At 45.0% G+C, this 20,114-nt stretch overlaps 1 protein-coding gene across 3 annotated transcripts in view; it reads left to right on the forward strand.

Annotated features, from left to right (window-relative positions):
- Positions 1-16,278, forward strand: part of SGPP2 (sphingosine-1-phosphate phosphatase 2) — a gene marked incomplete at its 5' end in the record, with an annotated part of 84,448 nt that extends 68,170 nt beyond the window's left edge. For all 3 annotated transcript variants that reach the window (XM_081095936.1, XM_081095937.1, XM_081095938.1), the window contains 2 exons: positions 988-1,077; positions 12,277-16,278. In XM_081095936.1, the coding sequence (XP_080952062.1) occupies positions 988-1,077; positions 12,277-12,828 (642 nt within the window). In that variant the 3' untranslated portion in view covers positions 12,829-16,278. The remainder of the gene's footprint in view (positions 1-987; positions 1,078-12,276) is intronic.
- Positions 16,279-20,114: the final 3,836 nt, after the last annotated feature.

Here is a 20,114-nt window from a genome sequence, read left to right on the forward strand (position 1 = left end):
ATAGCCAAGTATCTCTGTACTCACATGTTATGTTGGAAAGGCTGTACTAGACTTGGGCTCAGGTGTGGCTTCTGGTTCTGACTCTGTCAACTTCTGGCTGTATGACCTTGGGAAAGTCACTTTGCCTCTCTGAGCTCCAGCTCCTGTTTGAAGGATCAGCTGTGATGATTGATGGGGAAGCATCTTTGTGCTCAAGTTTAATACTAATATAACTTGTGATCAAGGGTTTCCTCATTTGTAGAATGTGGCTAATGATAGAACCTACCTCATAGAGTTGGGTGAAGATGAAATGAGATTGTGACTATAATGTGCTTTGCATAATATAGGCAGTTCTCCATTGTCTTTATTCTTCTCCATGGAAGACCACAGACATTAGACCTGGAAGCACAAGGGTTATATCTCCATGTATAGTTCATAAGCAGAATATTCGTCTGTTCTTATATGGTTTGGCACCAGCCACATTCCTTGGTCTGCTATCCCACCAGCAAATGTTGAGATTTAGTAAAGTTGATTCTGCCTTGACATCTGGGCATAGATATGTCCATTCTTAGCCTGGGCCCATTGCTGCCAAGCTTCATCACGCACCACGTGTGAAGTAGGTGACTGGACTTCCTGATCCTAGCGCTGTCTGGCCCCTTAATCAGCACTGTATACTTCATACGTTTTACTCTAAGCGTAGGTGGAAATAAATAATTATCTACTCCACTGATGCACCCAGCACAATAGCTGTGAACATGAGTCTTCAAGCCCCGATCTGCTAGGTCTCATGTTGTGAAACTTCCTCCCAGAACTAGATCCCCAGGCATCTTGCCCTTTCTTCCCTCTGTTTTCCCTTTTCCACATGTCTCAGGTCATCAGGCCACTGGCCTAGGGCGTGCGAGGTCGAGACAGCAGTCACTGGATCAGGAGTCCTGTTCCCTTCTATCGCATTGACTGTGTGTGTGTGAGAACGCAAGATCAAGCCCTTGTTGCCTTTCTTCCCTACAGTATCCCTTCGCTCTGGGGCTGGTGATGGCTGTGACGTTCTCCACGTTGGTATCTCTCAGCAGGCTCTACACGGGGATGCACACGGTCCTGGTAAGACATTTTGGTTGGGTCTTGGGGTGATCGTCTACGTCAGCGGTTCTCAACCTGTGGGTCGCGACCCCTTTGGGGGTTGAACGACCCTTTCACAGGGGTCGCCTAAGACCATCGAAAAACACATATATAATTACATATTGTTTTTGTGATTGATCTCTATGCTTTAAATATGTTCAATTTGTAACAATGAAATTGGGGGTCACCACAACATGAAGAACTGTGTTAAAGGGTCGCGGCATCAGGAAGGTTGAGAACCACTGGTCTATGTAATATTGTGGCTGGTGTGTCAGTGTGTTCTTCACACGGTATTTTTTATAAAGCTGTTTGCATATGTAATTACATTTTTCATCAGGCCAGTGAGTTAAGTAATTATTATTTTATGGCACATCCATAATGTAATGAATTATTAAGATAATATCAAGGAGGCTGAGCTGGGCTAGATTCTCGTGACTTTGAAGATGGGCTGGAATCGTGACAGAGACTTGCGTCATTTATTTTCATGTTGGTTTACTGCTGATGAAGCAAGCAGTGCAGGGAAAACACCCAGGGCCGAGGATGGGATGAGTGGATGCAGTTCCCCACTTAGGTCCTTGCAGAGATGGATTTCAGAGGTCTCAGCTGCCCTTGTAGGATAAGGGTCCTGCCAGGTCGGAAGAGCCCAGAATCCTTTTGTACTGTCCTCAGCTGGAAGTGGTGGGAGTACAGAGATACACATTCATTTATATACTCATTGTCAGGCCCCTGGGCCTCCTTAAAAGATTCTTTGTAGCCCACATGGTGCAACAGTTTTCATAAGGCCTTAGTGGTTATGGTCTTTTTTCCTGTTTAATCCTTAATGGTAAGTTTATTTAGCTATTTGGGTTATTGCTCAAATAGGATCACCTGCATTGAAAGATCTGTCCACCCTTTTATGGCATTAGGGATTTTTTCCCAGGCTGCCACACGTGGCACAGTTAAAATGGCATAGAATTCTATTTCCTAGAGTACCAGCCAGTTGCATGGGTTTCAAAGAGCTTACGGGTTTTTTTCCTTTTATTGTTTTATCAACTTGAAAATTCACCAATCACTGATTTGTAAAATTCTTCTTAGTTGCTATAACCCTGCCTCCCAAGTCTGATTGAAAAGGGAACCAATTCATCACCAGAATTAATATCCATCCTGACACAAATGACAGGGAAGTAATATTCTCTGTCACTGAGGTCGTCCAGCCTCATCAAAGACATTGCACAGCCATCTTTGACATTGCTAGGATGGTCTACAGAGCAATACTGATTTTTTTAAAGTGTCCTAGTGTGATCCAGGCTGCAAAGCATTCGCTCAGGGAGTTCTGCTTTGGCACAGGGAGCCAGGCCTCAAGGGCTCAGGCCCACATGCCCCGGGTCAGGGATAAAGGACTGGCAGGATTTACTTTGGCTTGCAGTGTGAGACCCACGTCACCGGGTCTGCCAGATTTTCAGGTCTTTCTCTTACACCGCTTTGCGCATCAGTGTTTCTACATCAGAATATCACTTTAGGATTTTCAAAGGTGGTTCTATCACTTTTAAGTACGGAATTCCTGTCATTCAGAGGTGTTTGTTATTTTATGTGTTGCAAAAAATAAAAATCACTCTGGAAGCTCAGACCACCACGTTCAATGAGGAGCCCGCATTGACCTCTGTTACTCAGCGAGGTGAGATAGTCTTTGCCATTCATAATGGGGTCCCAGGACCACAACCTCAGCATCACCTGAGAGCTGGTTGGAAATGCAGGCTCTCAGGCCCCACCTGGACCTGCTAAATCAAAACCTGCATTTTAACAAGCTTCCCACAGATTCTAATGTGAGGTTCAGTTTGAAAAGCATGGAAACCGTCTATGCTCAAATCCCAGCACATATAGGAACAAGGCCAATTAAATTTCAACCTGCACGGGCCTGTTCAACAATTACATCCCCTCGAACATGACTTTCCTCTGGCCTCTGGTTGCTCAGAGGCCCTCTGCCCACCAGAGTTGAGAAGCATCGCTGAGATGTTTGGCTGTGTCTTCTAGCAGATTGCCCTTCCCCGCTCTTGTCATTCCTGCAGGCTGCTGAGCAGGTGTCGATGAGGATGTTATAACCTGCCTGGCAGCTTGTTGGAGCTGATGTCCCAATCCCCTGGGCCTCCCACACCCTGTGATTCATCATAGCTAGAGCTGTTCATATTCATGTGAATTATAGGGGGGGGGGGGGGCGGATTTTGTGTGTTTCATGAAGCTCTACTGTTTGAACTTAGATTTCTGTGAAGCCAAGACAAGAAAGTGATTATTTCCTAAATCATGCTGTATATGGAACAGAATTTAGAAATATGTAGTATAGCTAAATATCTTTCTAGTTAATATTATAAAAACATGGGATAATATTTATTTATATCATCATATTAAGAAACAAAATACCTGCCTTATTTACTCTTTTAGCATACCAGTGCCATTAAATAAAACAAAAAAAGAAAACAAGATAAAACTGGTAATTGTTATCATATGGAATATGCATATTCAATCATTCAAGATAATTAGTCATATGAATAAACATTGAAATCTCTACTTGCTAGAGTATAATCTTGAAATGGTAAAATCATACTCTTGCCCAAACATAAAACGAGTCGGTGTCAGAGACTTCATTCAACTTATTAATTAGTGAAGGAGCCAATAAGAGTAAAGATGAACTAAATATTTACATATCATTTAATAAAGAAATATTATATTAAGATTGCTGGGCTGTATACAAAACTACTGTCCTACAGACTGTAACCTTTGGGGTTATACTTTCCACTGAACAGAAATTGTTTGCATCTCTACCAAACAAAGATCTATCAGCTGTCACTTCACTAAATCTGAGACCTTTAATCCATAGTAAACAGTGAGTTGAACAAAGTACTTTCCCTTTATAATCCTTTGCCCCCATATGACCTTGAAATATTTTTGTCATATATCCAAGTTTTATATAATTCTTCATAACACACTTGTAGAAATCTATTTTTGTTAATGTCACCATAATTTTTTTAATCCCCACCGAGGATATATTTTTTAAATTGATTTTTAGAGAGGAAGGGAAAGAGGGAGAAACATCAATTGGTTGCCTCCCGTACACCACCACTCCCCCCACCCTCCCACCCCCCGCCAGACCAGGCATCAAACCCGCAATCTTTTGGTGCAGCTCCAACCAACTGAATTGCCCGGCCAGAGCATGTCACCATGCTTTTTAATGAAGGTTTAAATATGCTCGGTCTCCAAGCAGGCATTCATTCTCAAATCACAGAAGGTGAATGCTGGCATGCTTTTTCTAACTCGTATAGCTACTCCAGAGCTTCAGTGAGTTTTCAAAGAGTCTTTTGCAAAGCTTTCTTGTTATCACTATAGATGGCCATGCTTAGTGATCCCGAGCCCTAGATTTGTGCTCAGCTATCTGAGTGGTTCAGAGAAGTCGTGACACAAAGGGAGGGGCACAGGGACAGCGTCCACGTATAGCCATGAATATCAGGCAATTCTGCTGCTCACGCTCACACCACGTGCTTCCTGCTCCTGACTGACCCTGTGGACATCAGTGTGTTTCAATAGGAAATTAGCCCTAGCCGGTTTGCTCACTGGATAGAGCGTCGGCCTCAGGACTGAAGGGTCCCAGGTTCGATTCCGGTCAAGGGCATGTACCTTGGTTGCAGGCACATCCCCAGTAGGGAGTGTGCAGGAGGCAGCTGGTCGATATTTCTCTCTCATTGATGTTTCTAACTCTATATCCCTCTCCCTTCCTCTCTGTAAAAAAATCAATAAAATATATATTTTAAAAAATAGGAAATTAATATTTTTGAGCATAGGCATTCACTCTTTCTCTCCTATACATATGCTAATTATGTGACCTGTATGTTTCTCTCTGCAATCATTTATATTCATTTTCAAGAACAATGCACCCATCTTGCCATTTGGCTTCTATTGAATCTCATCTGCATTATTCTCAGAAATTCAATTAATGGTGAGCTGGAATGGAAAAGAGTATTGGAGTGTGTCAACTAGGAAACATTGACTGGTCTATAACTTCAAATTATTTCCTAGAATAATTACAGTGTTTGGGGGTAGGGGTTTTTTGGTGTTTTTTTGGGGGGGGGGCGTGGTTTGTTGTTGTTTTAATGTCAGGGTCTTCTCGAATTCAGAGCTCTCACTGCATCTACAAAGAAGCGGGGCCTGGCTTTCACTTCCCTCCTGGCTTTAGCCGCTCTGCAAAGGCAGCCAAGGGCAGAGAGGGCCCTTCACGTTCTCAGCAGGGGACCGAGCAGAGGGGAAGATGCCCGAATCATAGAGTTTTCAGCGTAAATAGTTCCAAGATCTGAATGCATTCTTTCCTAACAATTGAATGAATGGGTTGGTTCGGGGCCCCTCCTTTCTCCTTAGCTAATCCTGCGTTGTGTTGGTCGCTCAAAAGCATTCTTCAGGGAAGATGTTTGGAGATAGAATGTAAATTTGTCGCTGTAAACTGCATATGGGACTGTGATGTAGTCAGAATTCACAAATTCTGGGAGTTCTCCGGGTGAGGGCCTGCTGTTGAAATATCTAGAGGTGTTTACCAAAAGGAGTGTTCTTTTCGCTAAGAATTAAGGTCACTATTTTATGTGTTGGTATAAGCATTTGCTAACATTTGTCTTAATGCTTGGGATGGTTCTATTAGCATTCTTTCCTGACACTTTTGTCTATATTGTTGGTCTCTGAAATGAGATATAATAAAGTTCAAGCTTTTATCTGAATACTAAGTTTTATAACCAAAATGACAGAGTAGGTACAATAATCAAAGGGATGTAGATCTTTCTGCATCTTATCTTTAGAAAATGTTAGTGTTTTTTTTTTTAATAATTTGATTTCTTTTTAAATAATTTGAAAATCTTTGAACCTTGAATGGTAAGTTGAATTAAAGATTGATTATATTTCAAACAATGTGATCTGTAGGATAGCACTGGCAACGTCTTTTGTGTGCTTTTGTCTTAAATGTTACATCATGGGGCAATGATGTGTTGATTATCATATAGATTCTTGGGGGCATTTCAATTTTTGGCATGATATGAAAACTTATAAGTATTTGTTATTTCTATTTTTGTCCATTTTGAAACATTCTGATTTTAACATCCTGATTTCTTCTCTTTGATTACATTTTATTATAATAAAACCAATAGGCGTTAACTAGAAAATTTAGAAAATACTGCAAAGCATGGAGAAGATAATCATCACCTGTAATATCCAAACAGAAAGAAGTACTCAACATTTTAGTTTATTTCTTTTTGATGTCTTGCCCATGCATGCAGCTATATACCATATAAAGTTAGGGTCATCCTTTGTGTAAAGTTTGAATTATGCTCGATATGTCTCACTTATGGTTGGTTATTTTGAAACAAACACAAAAACACACACACAAAAAAAAACAAACAAAAAAAATGCAGAAAATTATCTTTTCAAATGGAAAATGTTCCTGCTGTCATTAGATAAGAAAGCAGTACACATTTTAATCTCATTTTTGTTGCACTGTGCCAAACACATGACCAGGCGCGCAGTTCCAAAGAAATCACCCCCTGACTCCAAATCTGCCAGAAACCAAGCAGCAGATGCAATTCCAAGTTGGAGATTGTGAGCTTTTATGGTTTCTGTGAATTTAGTAGCTTGAAAAAAAATTCATGTAAAAGTTGTTCAAGAAGTTTCAAGCACTACAGTTCTTATTTTTAGAAGCCTTTTAGTATAGTTCGTTATTAAAAACTTAGAGCCCCAAATTAGCAATCTCATGAGCGATGGTTCAAGTATTTTCCTTACAGAAATACCTAAATGTCTTTTTATCGCCTTTTATGGCTAAAAATCCAACTGTGTGGCTAGAAGAAAAAAAACTACCCCAGCAGCCACACTGACTAAAAGCACTTTTGCTTAAGTGCTGAATCTGTGGGCCAAAACAGTCTGGTCTCCTGGTGTATTGAAGATGAACAGAATTCGTTGTAGAAGGAATATTCCAACCAGATGCCTGGGAATTTGAGAACTGCAATTACAGAGGAAGACAGGGGGGGAAGGCAATTTTTCTTTTATGTATTGGAACAGTGCATATTAAATACTCTGGATGTGCAGGATAAGAGAAAGGCACTAAATTCTCCAGTCACGACGACGGAATGTCTGCTGCGTGTTAGGCACTGTGCTGGGAATGAGGAATCGTGCATACATGCAGGAGAGCTCATCTTTACTGACCGGGGTATAACCCACTCGGGGAAAGCCTGTGAACTTAGGACCTGCAGCAAAGGCAATATGAGGGAAGGGCCTTTTGAGTGATATTGAGCAAGTGCCTTCACGTGCAGTTCAGGGAGAGGTTATTTGCAACGGTGGTGATACCTGAAACCTTACGTGAATTGATAAGGTTTGATAGAGAGGGTTCAAGTACGCTGCACCTAAAAGGAATGCAAAGCTCTCATGATAAAACTGCACGAGGCACGTTTAGGCAAAGCAAGTAGAGCTGTGTGGCTGCAGTGGAAAGTTCAGATTGGAAAGTGGTGAGAGAAACCCTGGAATGATAGCTTAAGCCAACCCATAGCACGCAGGACTCTGACCCTTGATTGATAGGCTACTATTTTCAGTGTTTCCTATTGGGACTCACTCACATCAGCATTGCCTTAGGGTGTTTTATTATTGATTTTGAGAGAAAGAGAGAGAGAGGGAGGAAGAGAGAGGGAGAAAGAAACATGCCTCCTGAATGCCCCCTACTGGGGATAGAGCCCAAAACCAGGTATGTGCCCTGATTGGGAATCGAACCCGTGACCTCTTGGTGCATAGAGCAATGCTCAACCACTGAGCCACAGCAGATGGGCTACATCATGCTTTTTAAAATTCCACATCCGAGCCTCCTCCTCCTTTCCAGCCGCAGAGCTCCCACCTGTGAGCGTGCCATGGGCAGATTGAACTGGTTCCTACAGGTGGAACTGGGTGTTTCCAGTCTCTTGCCGTTATAAGCAAACTACAGCTGACAGCTTGTAAATGCCTCATTTCAGATGTGGGCAGGTGTATCCGTGTGGTCCAGTTCCAGAGTGAGATTCTGGGTCAGAGGTTAAATGAACTTGTAATTTTAAAAAAATATCGCCAAGTTCCTCCCTATAAGGGTTGTGCCATTTTGCATTCATATGATTAATAGACAGAGTCCCTTTTCCCCTCTCCTGTTTCAGCAACAGGATGTTGTCACGCCTGCAGATTATTGTTAACGATGGTGGGCGAGGGGCACATTCTCAGCACGGGGTCGGGGTGAGGAGGGAACACGTTGGGAACCTCAGAGTCCAGCACACTACTTTACGCTCAGCAGCGGTTCACTCAGAAGTGTTACTCAGTGCCAAAGAAAGAGATCACTAGCTTCTTAATTTTTGTTTGAAATGTAATTTTTAATTTTTTAAAAAAATTAACAGTGGAATTGACTGTTTTGGGTGTATAGTTCTGTGGATTCTAATACACATAGATTTGGGTAGACACACCCACAATACAAAATAGTTCCTTCACCCCAAAAAACTCCCTCATGCTATCCCTTTGCAGTCACACACTCCCCCCACTTTTGGACGCTGGCAACACTGATCCCATCTCCATCACTATAGGTACATCTTTTAGAGAATTTCGTACAAATAGGACCATACACTATGTAGCCCTGAGAGATTGTTTTTTTCCTCTCTGCATAATTTCCTGGAGATGTCAAGCTGTTGCTGCATCCGTAGTTGGTTGCTTTTATTGCTGAGAAATAGTCCGTTGTATGATTGTAGCACCGTTTACCTATTCACCCCTGAATGACATTGTGGTTGTTTCCAGGTTTTGGTGATTACTAATAGAACTGCTTAAATATTCATGTCCAGTTTTTGTGTGAATATAAGTGTTAATTTATCCTCACCATAAATCTCTTTATGGGTAAGTTTAGGTACATTTCCATCTGTTTAAGGGGTGTCCATAGGCCTTTTCTATAGACGGCTCACTTCCTTTACTCATTCTTCTGTTTGTGGGTGATCTTTATTTTAGACAAGTTGGTTTGTGGGGCTCATGGGGCCTCTGGGTGAAGATGTCTAGCATTCTGTCCCGGCCAGTGTAGCTCAGCTATTGAACATCAGCCCAGCAACCAAGAGACCATCAGTTTGATTCCTGGTCAGGGCACATGCCCTGGCTGCAGGCTCAATCCCCTGTGAGGGATCCTGCAGGAGGCAGCTGATCAATGGCATTTCTCTCCCATTGATGTTTCTATCTCTCTATGCCTCTCCCTTCCTCTCTATAAAATCAATAAAAACATATTTTTAAAAAATGTCTAGCATTCTGTTAACAAGTGCAGGACTAAAGTTTGCGAGAGACACCTGAAGACATGGATGTGAGAGTCACACTGACAGATAATGGAAGGTAGGCCCATACTAACTCTTCAGGGGAGAAAACACACAAGGCTTAAAGACAGAATCTATGGAAATGCCCATGTTTAGGACATGGAAACAGGAGAAAGTTCTAAAGGAGACTTCTTAAGGGTCAGAGAAGAGCTAGGCTGGTGCAGGGTAACATTAATAAAAACTGAATATTAAAGGTCTGCTAAATAAAAGGGTGTAAATCCACAGGTCACAGTGTTCAGAAGAAGAAAGACTATCTCCTTCCAAGAATTCCAAGTCAAAACCCTACAACTCATTCCAATTGGGCTAGCCAAGGTCACGTAACCACTCCTCTACTGATCACTGCCACTAGGAGATACAGTGCACTGATTGGCCTACCTAGGTCATGTGCTCCAATTCCATAATTTCCCAGAACCTCATGGATTCCCAAGGGAAAATATGAGGCTCTTTGGTCAAAGACATAGATGCTGAAAAAAACAACCACCAAGTGTCTGAGTGGCCTTTGAAAATGGTGTGTTCTAAGTCTAGGAATTTAAACAGCACGTGTGTTTCACATTGAGGAAGTGGAGGCAACTGGTACAGAACATTTAATCCGAAAGCGTGACTTAATTTTGGTAACCAGGATGCTTAAATGAAGGACTTTTCCTTTTTTCAGAAATAAGTCAACATCAGTGCCTATGAATAGGCATGGGGAAAGGAATCATGGGAGAGGAGACCATGGGGATCATTGAGGAGAAAGACGGTGGCGGAAGAAAGAGCAGGTGAAGCCCAGGTGCCATGTGGAGACAGTGGGGCCACGAGGCTTCCTCTGAGGAGGCAGGCGGTCCCCCCCATCTGTTCTCCTCACTGAGGTCAGAATGATCCTTTAAAGGTGAAAGTCTCCTTAGCTGGTACCCAGTGAGAGCTACTTCAGCGGCTCCCTTTGCTCCCACATGCAGTCCTCATGGAGTGGATCGGACTTCAGGGTCTTGTCCGAAGTGTCTCCGACCTGTGTTTGCTCTCTGTTCTCCAGCCCCAAAGCATCACCAAGATCCACACACACACACGCCTCGTTCCCTCTTGAATTACAGAATTTCAGGCCCACGTATCCTGAAATTTACTGTAGCCTCGGCTCACCTCTTGTTCGAGATGTCATTAGGAACTAAGCAAGAGAAATAATGAAGTTGTTATAAAATGAAAGACCAATCCTTTAGAACTCTATTATATATATATATATATATATATATGAAAGCAAGATGCCAGAATATAGCCAAGGTTGGCTCTAGGCAGTGGAAATATTAAAAGTCTGCTAAATAAAAGGGTGTAAATCCACAGGAAACAGTGCTCAAAAGAAGAAGGAACATCTCCTTCCAAGAATTCCAAGAGAAATGATGAAGGATCTACTTTTTTCTTACACTTTTCGGTGTTTCCCAGATTATCTACAATGCATATGTATTACTTTCTGGTGTCTTCCAGATTTTCCAATGCGCTGGGGGAAACGTTTTACATTTTTCAACTGTAAACTCTCAAAATAATCCACGTGAAACTATAATAAAACCATAGCAAGCTCCTTATTCTGGCTTAGACGTATCCGTCCATTAATTACATTGACCTCATCTTCTAATGAAGTTTGCAATGTGAACGCTAAAGGAAAAAGAAAAACTCACAGCCACTCAGTGAGTTGGTGTCCTGGTGGAGCTTTGGTACCACCACAGCCAAAAGGACTTCTCAAACCACCCCCGTAAACAGCCCTGTAGGCAACAGGGAGTGGCTGCTGCTGTGTGACTGTGGCTCCTTCCCCTCCAGCTGCAGCTGCAGCCCGGCCACCAGGGGAGGATGGCGCCACCTCTGTGAAGACCATGGCAGTGCTTGTCATAAATTTAAATAAAAAAATAATAGCAGATTGAAGGAACAATGTGATCAAAGCTATGCATTAAGAAAACAAACACAGAATTGTGCTGCTATGAACATAGGGGTGCATATATCCTTTCTGATTGGTGTTTCTGGTTTCTTGGGATATATTCCTAGAAGTGGGATCACAGGGTCAAATGGGAGTTCCATTTTCAGTTTTTTGAGGAAACGCCATACTGTCTTCCATAGTGGCTGCACCAGTCTGCATTCCCACCATAGCTAAGATCTGGAAACAGCCTAAGTGCCCATCAGTAGATGAATGGATTAGAAAACTGTGGTACATCTACACGATGGAATACTATGCTGCTCTAAAAAGGAAGGAACTCTTACCATTTGCAACGGCATGGATGGAACTGGAGAGCATTATGCTAAGTGAAATAAGCCAGTCAATGAAGGAAAAATACCACATGATCTCACTCATTCATGGATAATAGAGACCATTATAAACTTTTGAACAATAATAGAGACAGAGGCAGAGCTGCCTCAAACAGATTGTCAAACTGCAGCGGGAAGGCCGGGGAGGGTTGGGGGGCAGGAGGTAGGGGGGTAAGAGATCAACTAAAGGACTTGTATGCATGCATATAAGCATAACCAATGGACATAAGACACTGGGGGATAGGGGAGGCTAGGGGACTGTCTAGGGCGGGGGGATAAAATGGACACATATGTAATACCCTTTGTAATACTTTAAGCAATAAATTAAAAAAAAAAAAAAAGAAAACAAACACAGAATTTCTTCCAAAAGACAGAAACACTGGAAGAAAATGCATGATGTGAATAGCGTGATTATTGTATCTTTCCTACAGTTTTTACCACTTTCCATTTTTCAAACGTATTAAAAAATAAAACTATGTAAAAATTGTGCATTTTAAGGATCGTGTCAACCATATTTGACTCAAAAGTTTGCCTGCACACAGGGAAGCACTCACTGGCTTTTCTCTCCCCGCAGGATGTGCTGGGCGGCATCCTGATCACCGCGGTCCTCATCGTCCTCACCTACCCCGCCTGGACCCTCATCGACCGCCTGGACTCGGCCAGCCCCCTCTTCCCCGTGTGTGCCATCGTGGTGCCGTTCTTCTTGTGTTACAATTACCCCGTGTCTGAGTACTACAGCCCCACCAGGGCGGACACCACCACCATCCTGGCCGCCGGGGCTGGGGTGACCATCGGGTTCTGGATCAACCATTTTTTCCAGCTCATGGCCGAGCCCACGGAGGCTCTGCCTGTCATCCAGCACATCCCCCCGCTCACCGCTGGCATGTTGGTTCTGGGTCTGACCAAGTTTATGGTGGGGATTGTGCTGATCCTCCTGGTTCGTCAGGTTGTACAGAATCTCTCGCTGCAAGTCTTGTTCTCCTGGTTCAAGGTGGTCACCAGGAACAAGGAGGCCCGCCGGAGGCTGGAGATCGAAGTGCCTTACAAGTTTGTCACCTACACGTCGGTTGGCATCTGTGCCACCACCGTTGTGCCCATGCTGCACAGGTTTCTGGGATTGCTCTGAGCCTCAGGCACTTGGAGATTAGCCCTTTGGACAAGAGCCAAGACGTAGGAAAGCTGCTGGGTGGACAAGTCTTGAAAACACATTTTATTTTGAAAAAAACCCCTTAAGTCATTTGTCTGTTTTGCTGATCCCCATGCTAAATGCCGGTGCTGTGAGAAAGGGAAGCTGTCTCGTAGGAGCCTCTAGTCTGGAAGGGTCACGCCAGACTAAACCCACGATCAGGTTCTTTGAAGGTCCCCACCCTGTCTGCTAGCTGGGACTCTAGACCAAGTCAGGGGCTGGCAGGAATAGTGGGTGATTTAGGAACAACCACAGGCCCCACTGGGCTCTGGAGAGATGGTAGGTCTGGCGACTGGAGGTGGAGCGTTCTTCCCAGTTATGACCCGGCCCAGTAGCGAGTCTCACTTCCCAAGTGGGATCTTTGGTCCGGGAGGCACCCTGTGGAAGGACACTCCTTAGGGTGACTTTATTGTCAGTATGATCAAATCGGGCTGCCTGCTTGGGTGGTAAGAGCACTGCAGACCTCACTGTGATGCCCTGAAGGGCGGGCACAGAGCTGTGAGGTCCTAGGCAAGGGCCTGCTCCCCTCACGCGTCCCCATCTTTGTAGGCGTGAATATTGAAACAGGGATCTGCTCCTCCTCGTTTGTACATTTTGCGGGATTCCAGGTGCCATCACTGCACTCCTGACCCAAGGAAGCAGCTGGCTGCTCCCACCGCTCCAGGCAGGAGGGCTGAACCTTCATTAAAGCAGGCACAGCTGCGCTTCTCCGAGTGTCCTGCTCTCTCCTGCTTCAGAGTGACTGGGGATGTGCACTCTGGCCATCCGCAGCTTTTTTTGCTTCTTACAAACTTTCATCGACATGTAAAGGTGGACCAGTGGAGGGACAGAGAACATACTCCTCCCAGGAGCCTGGCATGAGGGACTCACCCTCAGGACGTTGCTTCATCCTGACATGGCCCCTCCATTTCTGTTACTTTCTGTGAATCTGTATTTCTCATCTACTAAATAGAATCAGGGCCCCCCTTTCCATCTTCCCGCCTCTTATCTCTTGGCAATTTTAAGGGTAATTAATGCAAGAATAACATCAGCCTCTTTTGGGAAAACAAGCCAACCAAACACAACAGCCTTCACACCGAGGATGTGTCCTCAGGAGACCAGGAAGGTGACCATTACGCAAGCACCACGGGCTCTCTCACAGGGCTCCTCTCCATTTGTTAGGAGTAAGGAACAAGTAGCCACAATTTTCTCAAAAATGAGTATACCTGTAGTTAACAAAGTTTGTTTTGCGCTCCAGTGCCTGGGCCATGGAAGCAGTGACTTAGGATCCCAACGAGCTTCGCTGTGCTCACTCTGTGGGGACAATGAGCCTGTGGAAAGTTAGGCTCCGCGCCTCCGAATCCAGCATGAAAACAGAAACCTCCTTCGTCCCTCTCTCCAATAGGTCCCCTGGCCTCGTTGCTAGAATGGCCTTCTGTATTTGACTTGCTGCTCCAGTGTCCTGAGAATAATTTTTGTAAAACATCCTGTTTTTCCTTCAGATTCTTCTCACATTTTTCATAGTTAGAAAGTAGAATAAAAATGGCTGCCATTTGACTATTCTGACTATTCCTTCAAATCCTATCTAATAATAGACAAACATGGTAATTGACCATACCTTCGCTATGCCTCCCGTTGGCTAATCAGCGTGATATGCAAATTAACTGCCAACAAAGATGGCGGCTAATTTGCATACTGCAGGCAGGGCGGGACAGCATGAGCCACCAGCACGAGCTGCCATCCAGGCGCCCGTGTGCGACCCCAGAAGCCGCCTGCCCGCCGTCTGTGTGCGCGGCCCGGCGGCCGGCACGGTGGGGCGCGGTAGATCACGATCCCCCTGCCCCGCGCCCCGCCGCCCGCCGGGCCTGCCGTGTGTGGTAGGGCGGGGTGGCGCAGCAGAGGGCCTGCCATCTGTGACCCAGTGCAGGATCCGGGCCTGCCATCTGCCACCCAGGGAGCTGGCCTAAGCCAGCAGGTGGTTATCTCCCGAAGGGTCCCAGACTGTGAGAGGGCACAGGTCCGGCTGAGGGACACCCCCTCACCCCCTCACCCCCCCCACCCCCTGCCAGTGCACACATTTTTGTGCACCGGGCCTCTAGTTCGTCTCATATTTTTTATAGTTAGAAGGCAGAATGAAAATGGCTGCCGTTTGACTATTCTGACTATTTTTACATCAAATTGATTGGAGCTGCTCCATGATTGGGGGGAGAGTCCCGCTGACAGGCACTCCCAGTGCAATGGATGAGGCACTTTCCTGTAACTCCACCACCCTCTGCCCTCAAAAACCCAACTGGATAATCATGCAAACTGATTTCAGGTGGTCTTTCTGAGGCCATCTGACAAAAGGATCAGCCTTTGCCACTTGTATCATTTGTTGTCACAGCAGTGGCGTTGGCAATTCATTCATGTGCGTGTAAAATTCTTACTGCCTGTCTCTTCTGTGTTAAGTGCCAACAGTACAAAGGCCCATGAGCTATACTGGTGTATGTAAGGCTGTGTGTGCACAGTTTGGATTGAGCCACAGCACATTAAAGAATGGCCCAGGGGTTGGGCATAGTCACTTTTTCAAGTGTCTTATCACAGCTCCTGGAGAGTCAAGGGTATGTATGGATGAGGCCACGCTGAGTTTTTGAGCTCCTGCTTTGCTAACCCTCTCCCTCCATTGCTCACACTTAAGTCTCACACCCACACCTGCCCATCAGAGTTTGCCTTGATGTATGGTAAGGCATTGAGATTTTCTCTCTGGGGAAAGACTGCCCCCTGCTGGTTTGCCCTCAGCCTTGGTCCAAAGCCCCTCTTGATCTGGAATCTTGAAGATTGAGAACTTTAAAAATGATATTTTTAAAAAAGAAAGCAATTCAGAAAATTCAATAGGATGCAGAAATTTGAAAAATACAACTACCATCAAACTAAAAAGGAACTTTAAAATCTAGCTGACAGTGGTATCCAATAGAAGCTGAAGATCTGGGGTGTGGCCAGCCCTGCATTTGGAACCTGTCTGCTAGCTGGGAACCAAAGCCCTCAGGATCATTGGCCTCAGGAGCCAGGTGGGAAAATATCCCCCTTTCCTACCTGCTCCCCTCCCACCACCACTCTGTAACCATCCATTCTGTAACCATCACTCTAAACAGTGGTCCTTTCATGCCGGTTTCGCTCAAACCTCTACCATAACAATACACGGAAGAGGGAGACAGAAGAGACCCCTGAACTGAAACCCCAATGAGGGAGGCTGAACTCACTCTACAGCATGCCAGGTGGTCGCACGGAAATGTGGGATTTTCTCTCCCAAGTGTCACCGAAGCCTGTGGTGGTTCAGGCTCTGCTTTCTATTTTGGAAGTTTCTGATGTCTTGCTTATGTATCGATATGTAAATGTATCCTTTAAAAAATAAAATCTTTTATTTGATCATGACTTAGTAAGTGCTTTTAAAAAGTTTCTGCTTCCTTAGACTTTTTTTCCCCCCTAAACTTTTTTTCTCAGGGTTCATTGGACCTAAGTTAGAGGGGACAAAGATATACAGCAGGCTAGATAATTATCATAATTCAATCACAGGCAAGCGATGGTGGCGTGTCTCAGAGGTCACAGATGTGGATCGGCAGGAAGTGGTGTGTTTGCATGCTGACATACCCTCTAACTCCTTGATACTAAAGAGCACCCTTATGCCTTATTTTCACATAAATGTCACTGTGTTGAAAGGTAAATGTTACAGGCGTTGCTAGTTAACCAAAGGGTTTTCACAGAGTGCACTATTTGCTGACCAAATGGACATGATCCTATTTCACATTTTTACAATGATGTTGCTCTGCCTTCAAACATCACACATTTGCTGTTTGAAATGGTACAGAAAGCCGACACCCTTATTTGCAAGGCTAAGGCTAGAATCCTATTTGTACTTTGAACAGTATTTAATACTGAATAGGCTGGGTGCGTTGGATGAGACCCCAACTGCCCTGTGGAGTATGCTCAGGAGAGCAGCGACATGGGCTCAGAATCATGATTCAAGATCCAAAGTGTTAAGACTGAAGCCCCCAAACTGGAATTAACCATCCCTCCTCTCAATCCGCACGGCATGGGTTAATTCCAGTTTGAGGGCTGCAGCAACTCAAGAGAGGCTTGCAGGAGGCGTGCCTGAGCTGGGAGGCTTGCACAGAGATGTGAGGGGAAGTAGGCACAGGATGACACCCATGGAGGCTCAGCATGCCAGAGACCCTTCCTCAGACCGTTCCACCCCGCTCTCACACTGAGAATCCCACCAAGTCCGGGCTGGCGAGTGTGTAGCAGTAACGGTGGTGTCAGGGTCAGCAAGAACCAAGTCACAAAAGCAGGGAGGAAGGCTGAGAAGGCCTTCAGTGCATTTCCTGCGTCCACGTGGGGCCATTCCAGAGGTGACCTCTGGCGGTGATTTCAGGCTCCCTTCATTTTCCACACTGGAGTGTGCAGAGCAGTGGGCACCTCCCCCTCCTGCCAGCTCTGAACCTCAGACACAGCCTCATTCCCGTGTCCTCTTGGCTCTGAGCAGAGGTGACAGCAGCCAGGGACTCGGGCCGTGTGCCCGGTGCCTTTCCTCCCTCCTCTTTGCTCCGTTCCCTGCACTAGTCCTGTGGAATTTCATTTAAAAATATTTTTCCATGAGCCAGGCTCTTTGAGGGACCCGTGAATGCTTCATGTCCCTTTAATGATAGTGACTGAAGCCCTGGCTCTCAAGTAAGAGGCTGGCCAGGACCAAGTCGAATAGGGATGTAGACGTCTATCTCGTTTTAGAGAAGAGATGTTTTCCTAAAAGCTGCCTGTGCTCAGATTTTTTTAAACTTGAATCTTAAGTATACCGAGGGATTTGCTGTTTAAAAATCATATGCAATTCATTTCTGAAAACATAAGGCTCTTTAATGAATGACTGTGGCTGTGTCTTGCGCCCATTGTTTGTTCAAAGTGGGGCGCACCTGTAGTGCAGACTCTATGTCCTGGATAGTTTTTAGAATGCTACATTCTAAAAACTGTAGCCACATGAGACAAGAGAGCTCTTTAAAGCCCAAAATCCATTTTCCTTTTCCACGCCTGTCTAGATGGCATGCAAAAATAAACAGGGGAGCAAGGAGGAGCTGGGAGCCCCGGCCGGAAGGCTTCTTCATGCATACTTGGAACATCTGTTGGCCTTGCTCTCTGCTGCTGTGATTTCGGGGTCCCCTTGGCTGGAGCACAAGCCAGATTCTTCCCCAATGGAGGTGTTCAAAGAATGTCAGCGCCTCTTGACAAAGTGAGCCTCGAATTGTTGTGGGCGGGGCAGGGTGACATGCCACCTACCTGTATCTGTGAGTCTAAACGAGTCTGCAGGGTCCCTTGGTCACATGGGAACCAGGTGGGTGGTGCTGGGAACCAATTGGGCACAGGATACACTAAACACAGATCAGCTTAGCTGTCTTAATTAGGTGCTGATAAATATTTGGCTAGAAAGCTATCTTTGTTGTGGGGGGAAAAACAGTTTAATGCAACTTTTTCATGAAATCAATTCTGCTATTAATAGGTATTAGTATTTATCAATTTATTCTTTTTATCTCTTGCATCATAGTTTTGTCTTCTAAGAATTCAAAACATACATCTTCCATGTCTCAACTTGTTCTGTCTTTCCTCTGGCTCCCTGAACGTCTGGAATACAGTTATAACAATACTAGTGGCTCAGTGTACCAGCTGGGGGAGGGGGGGTCCCTCAGCCCGGCCTGCACCCTCTCCAATCTGGGACCCTTTGGGGGATGTCCGACTGCCCCTGTGGGATTGGGCCTAAACCGACAATCAGACATCCCTCTCACAATCCAGGACCGCCGGCTCCTAACTGTTCACCTGCCTGCCTGCCTGATCTCCCTAACCACTCTGCCTGCCAGCCTGCTCGCCCCCAACTGCCCCCCCCCACCAGCCTGCTCACCCCCAACTTCCCCCACCACTGGCCTGATCACCCCCAACTGCCCTCCCCTCCTGGCCTGATCGCCCCTATCCCCATTCCTTGGTCTCTGGGGCAACCCAGGAAGCCAAGCCTTCCTGCCTGCTCTCTGCTCTCCAGCCAGGCTTGGCTTCCTGCCCGCTCTCCGGCTGGCACCGCCATCTTTGTCACATCAATTTGCATATTCCCTCCTTATTGGCTGTAGGTGCCACCATCTTTATCACAAAGTGATGGTTAATTTGCATATTACTCTTTTATTAGATAGGATCCTTGTCTATTAATTTTATCACCTATGCCATTTTTAGTTTTTGATTCATATTTTCCCCCTTCTTCATTAAGGCCTGTATTTCCTAAATTCTTTGCTTGCCTAGATATTTTTAAAACATTTTTATTTATTAATTTGAGAGAAATACCAATTTGTTGTTCCACTTATTTATACATTCATTGGTTGATTCTTGTATGTGCCCTAACCGGGGATTGAACCTGTAATCTTGGTGTATCGGAATGACGCTCTAACCAACTGAGCTACCTGGCCAGAGCTTGCCTAGTAATTTTTTATTGGATAACGGATACTGTGAATTATATATAGCTGGGTGCTGGATATCTTTGTATCACTATAAATATTCGTAAGGTTGTTCTGGGCTACAGTTCATTACTTGGAACTAGTTTGATTCTTCTGGGTCTCGTTTGTAAGCTTTATTAGGAAGAACCAGAGTAACGTTTAGTCTAAAGTTGGTTTTCCCAGCACTGAGGCAAAATCCTTCTGAGGACTCTCTCCAGGACCTCCTGATTTCTGAGAGTGCTTATCTCTGGCCTGGGTGAGCTCCAGGGAGTGTTCCCTTAGTTCTTTGTGGATAGTTGTAAGTGGTCTCTGTAACAGGGTAGCACCCTCACATACATGTTTTCTGTTAGCTCACCTACACCATCTCTCCTCCCTACAGCACCACTTGCTTATGGGGCACCATTCTATCTGGGTCATTTGGCTTCATCCGCTTCAGGATAACCCCAAGTGCTCCTTGTTTAAATGTTCTGCCCAACTGGTTTCTTGCTGGCTCTAAACAGGTACTTGCTTATTGGGGGACAGGCATATTTTCATGCCTCATGACCAAAAATTGTGACTTGTGGAAGGTAGAAAACTTCTTTTGCTACAGGTTTAGTACCAAACAGGCACATACCTTTTCTGTCCTAAAGGATGGATTTGCTTCATATGTCATCTGAATGCTACAGTGATTCTCTCTTGCAAGTGCCTCCTGACACTGGGGGTACTTTTCAGTGTTTCTAATGCAGGATCACATCATGTTTCTGATTTCCTTCA

The sequence above is a fragment of the Myotis nattereri genome, assembly GCF_964212035.1.
Source record: "Myotis nattereri genome assembly, chromosome: 7".
NCBI classification, from domain to species: domain Eukaryota; kingdom Metazoa; phylum Chordata; class Mammalia; order Chiroptera; family Vespertilionidae; genus Myotis; species Myotis nattereri.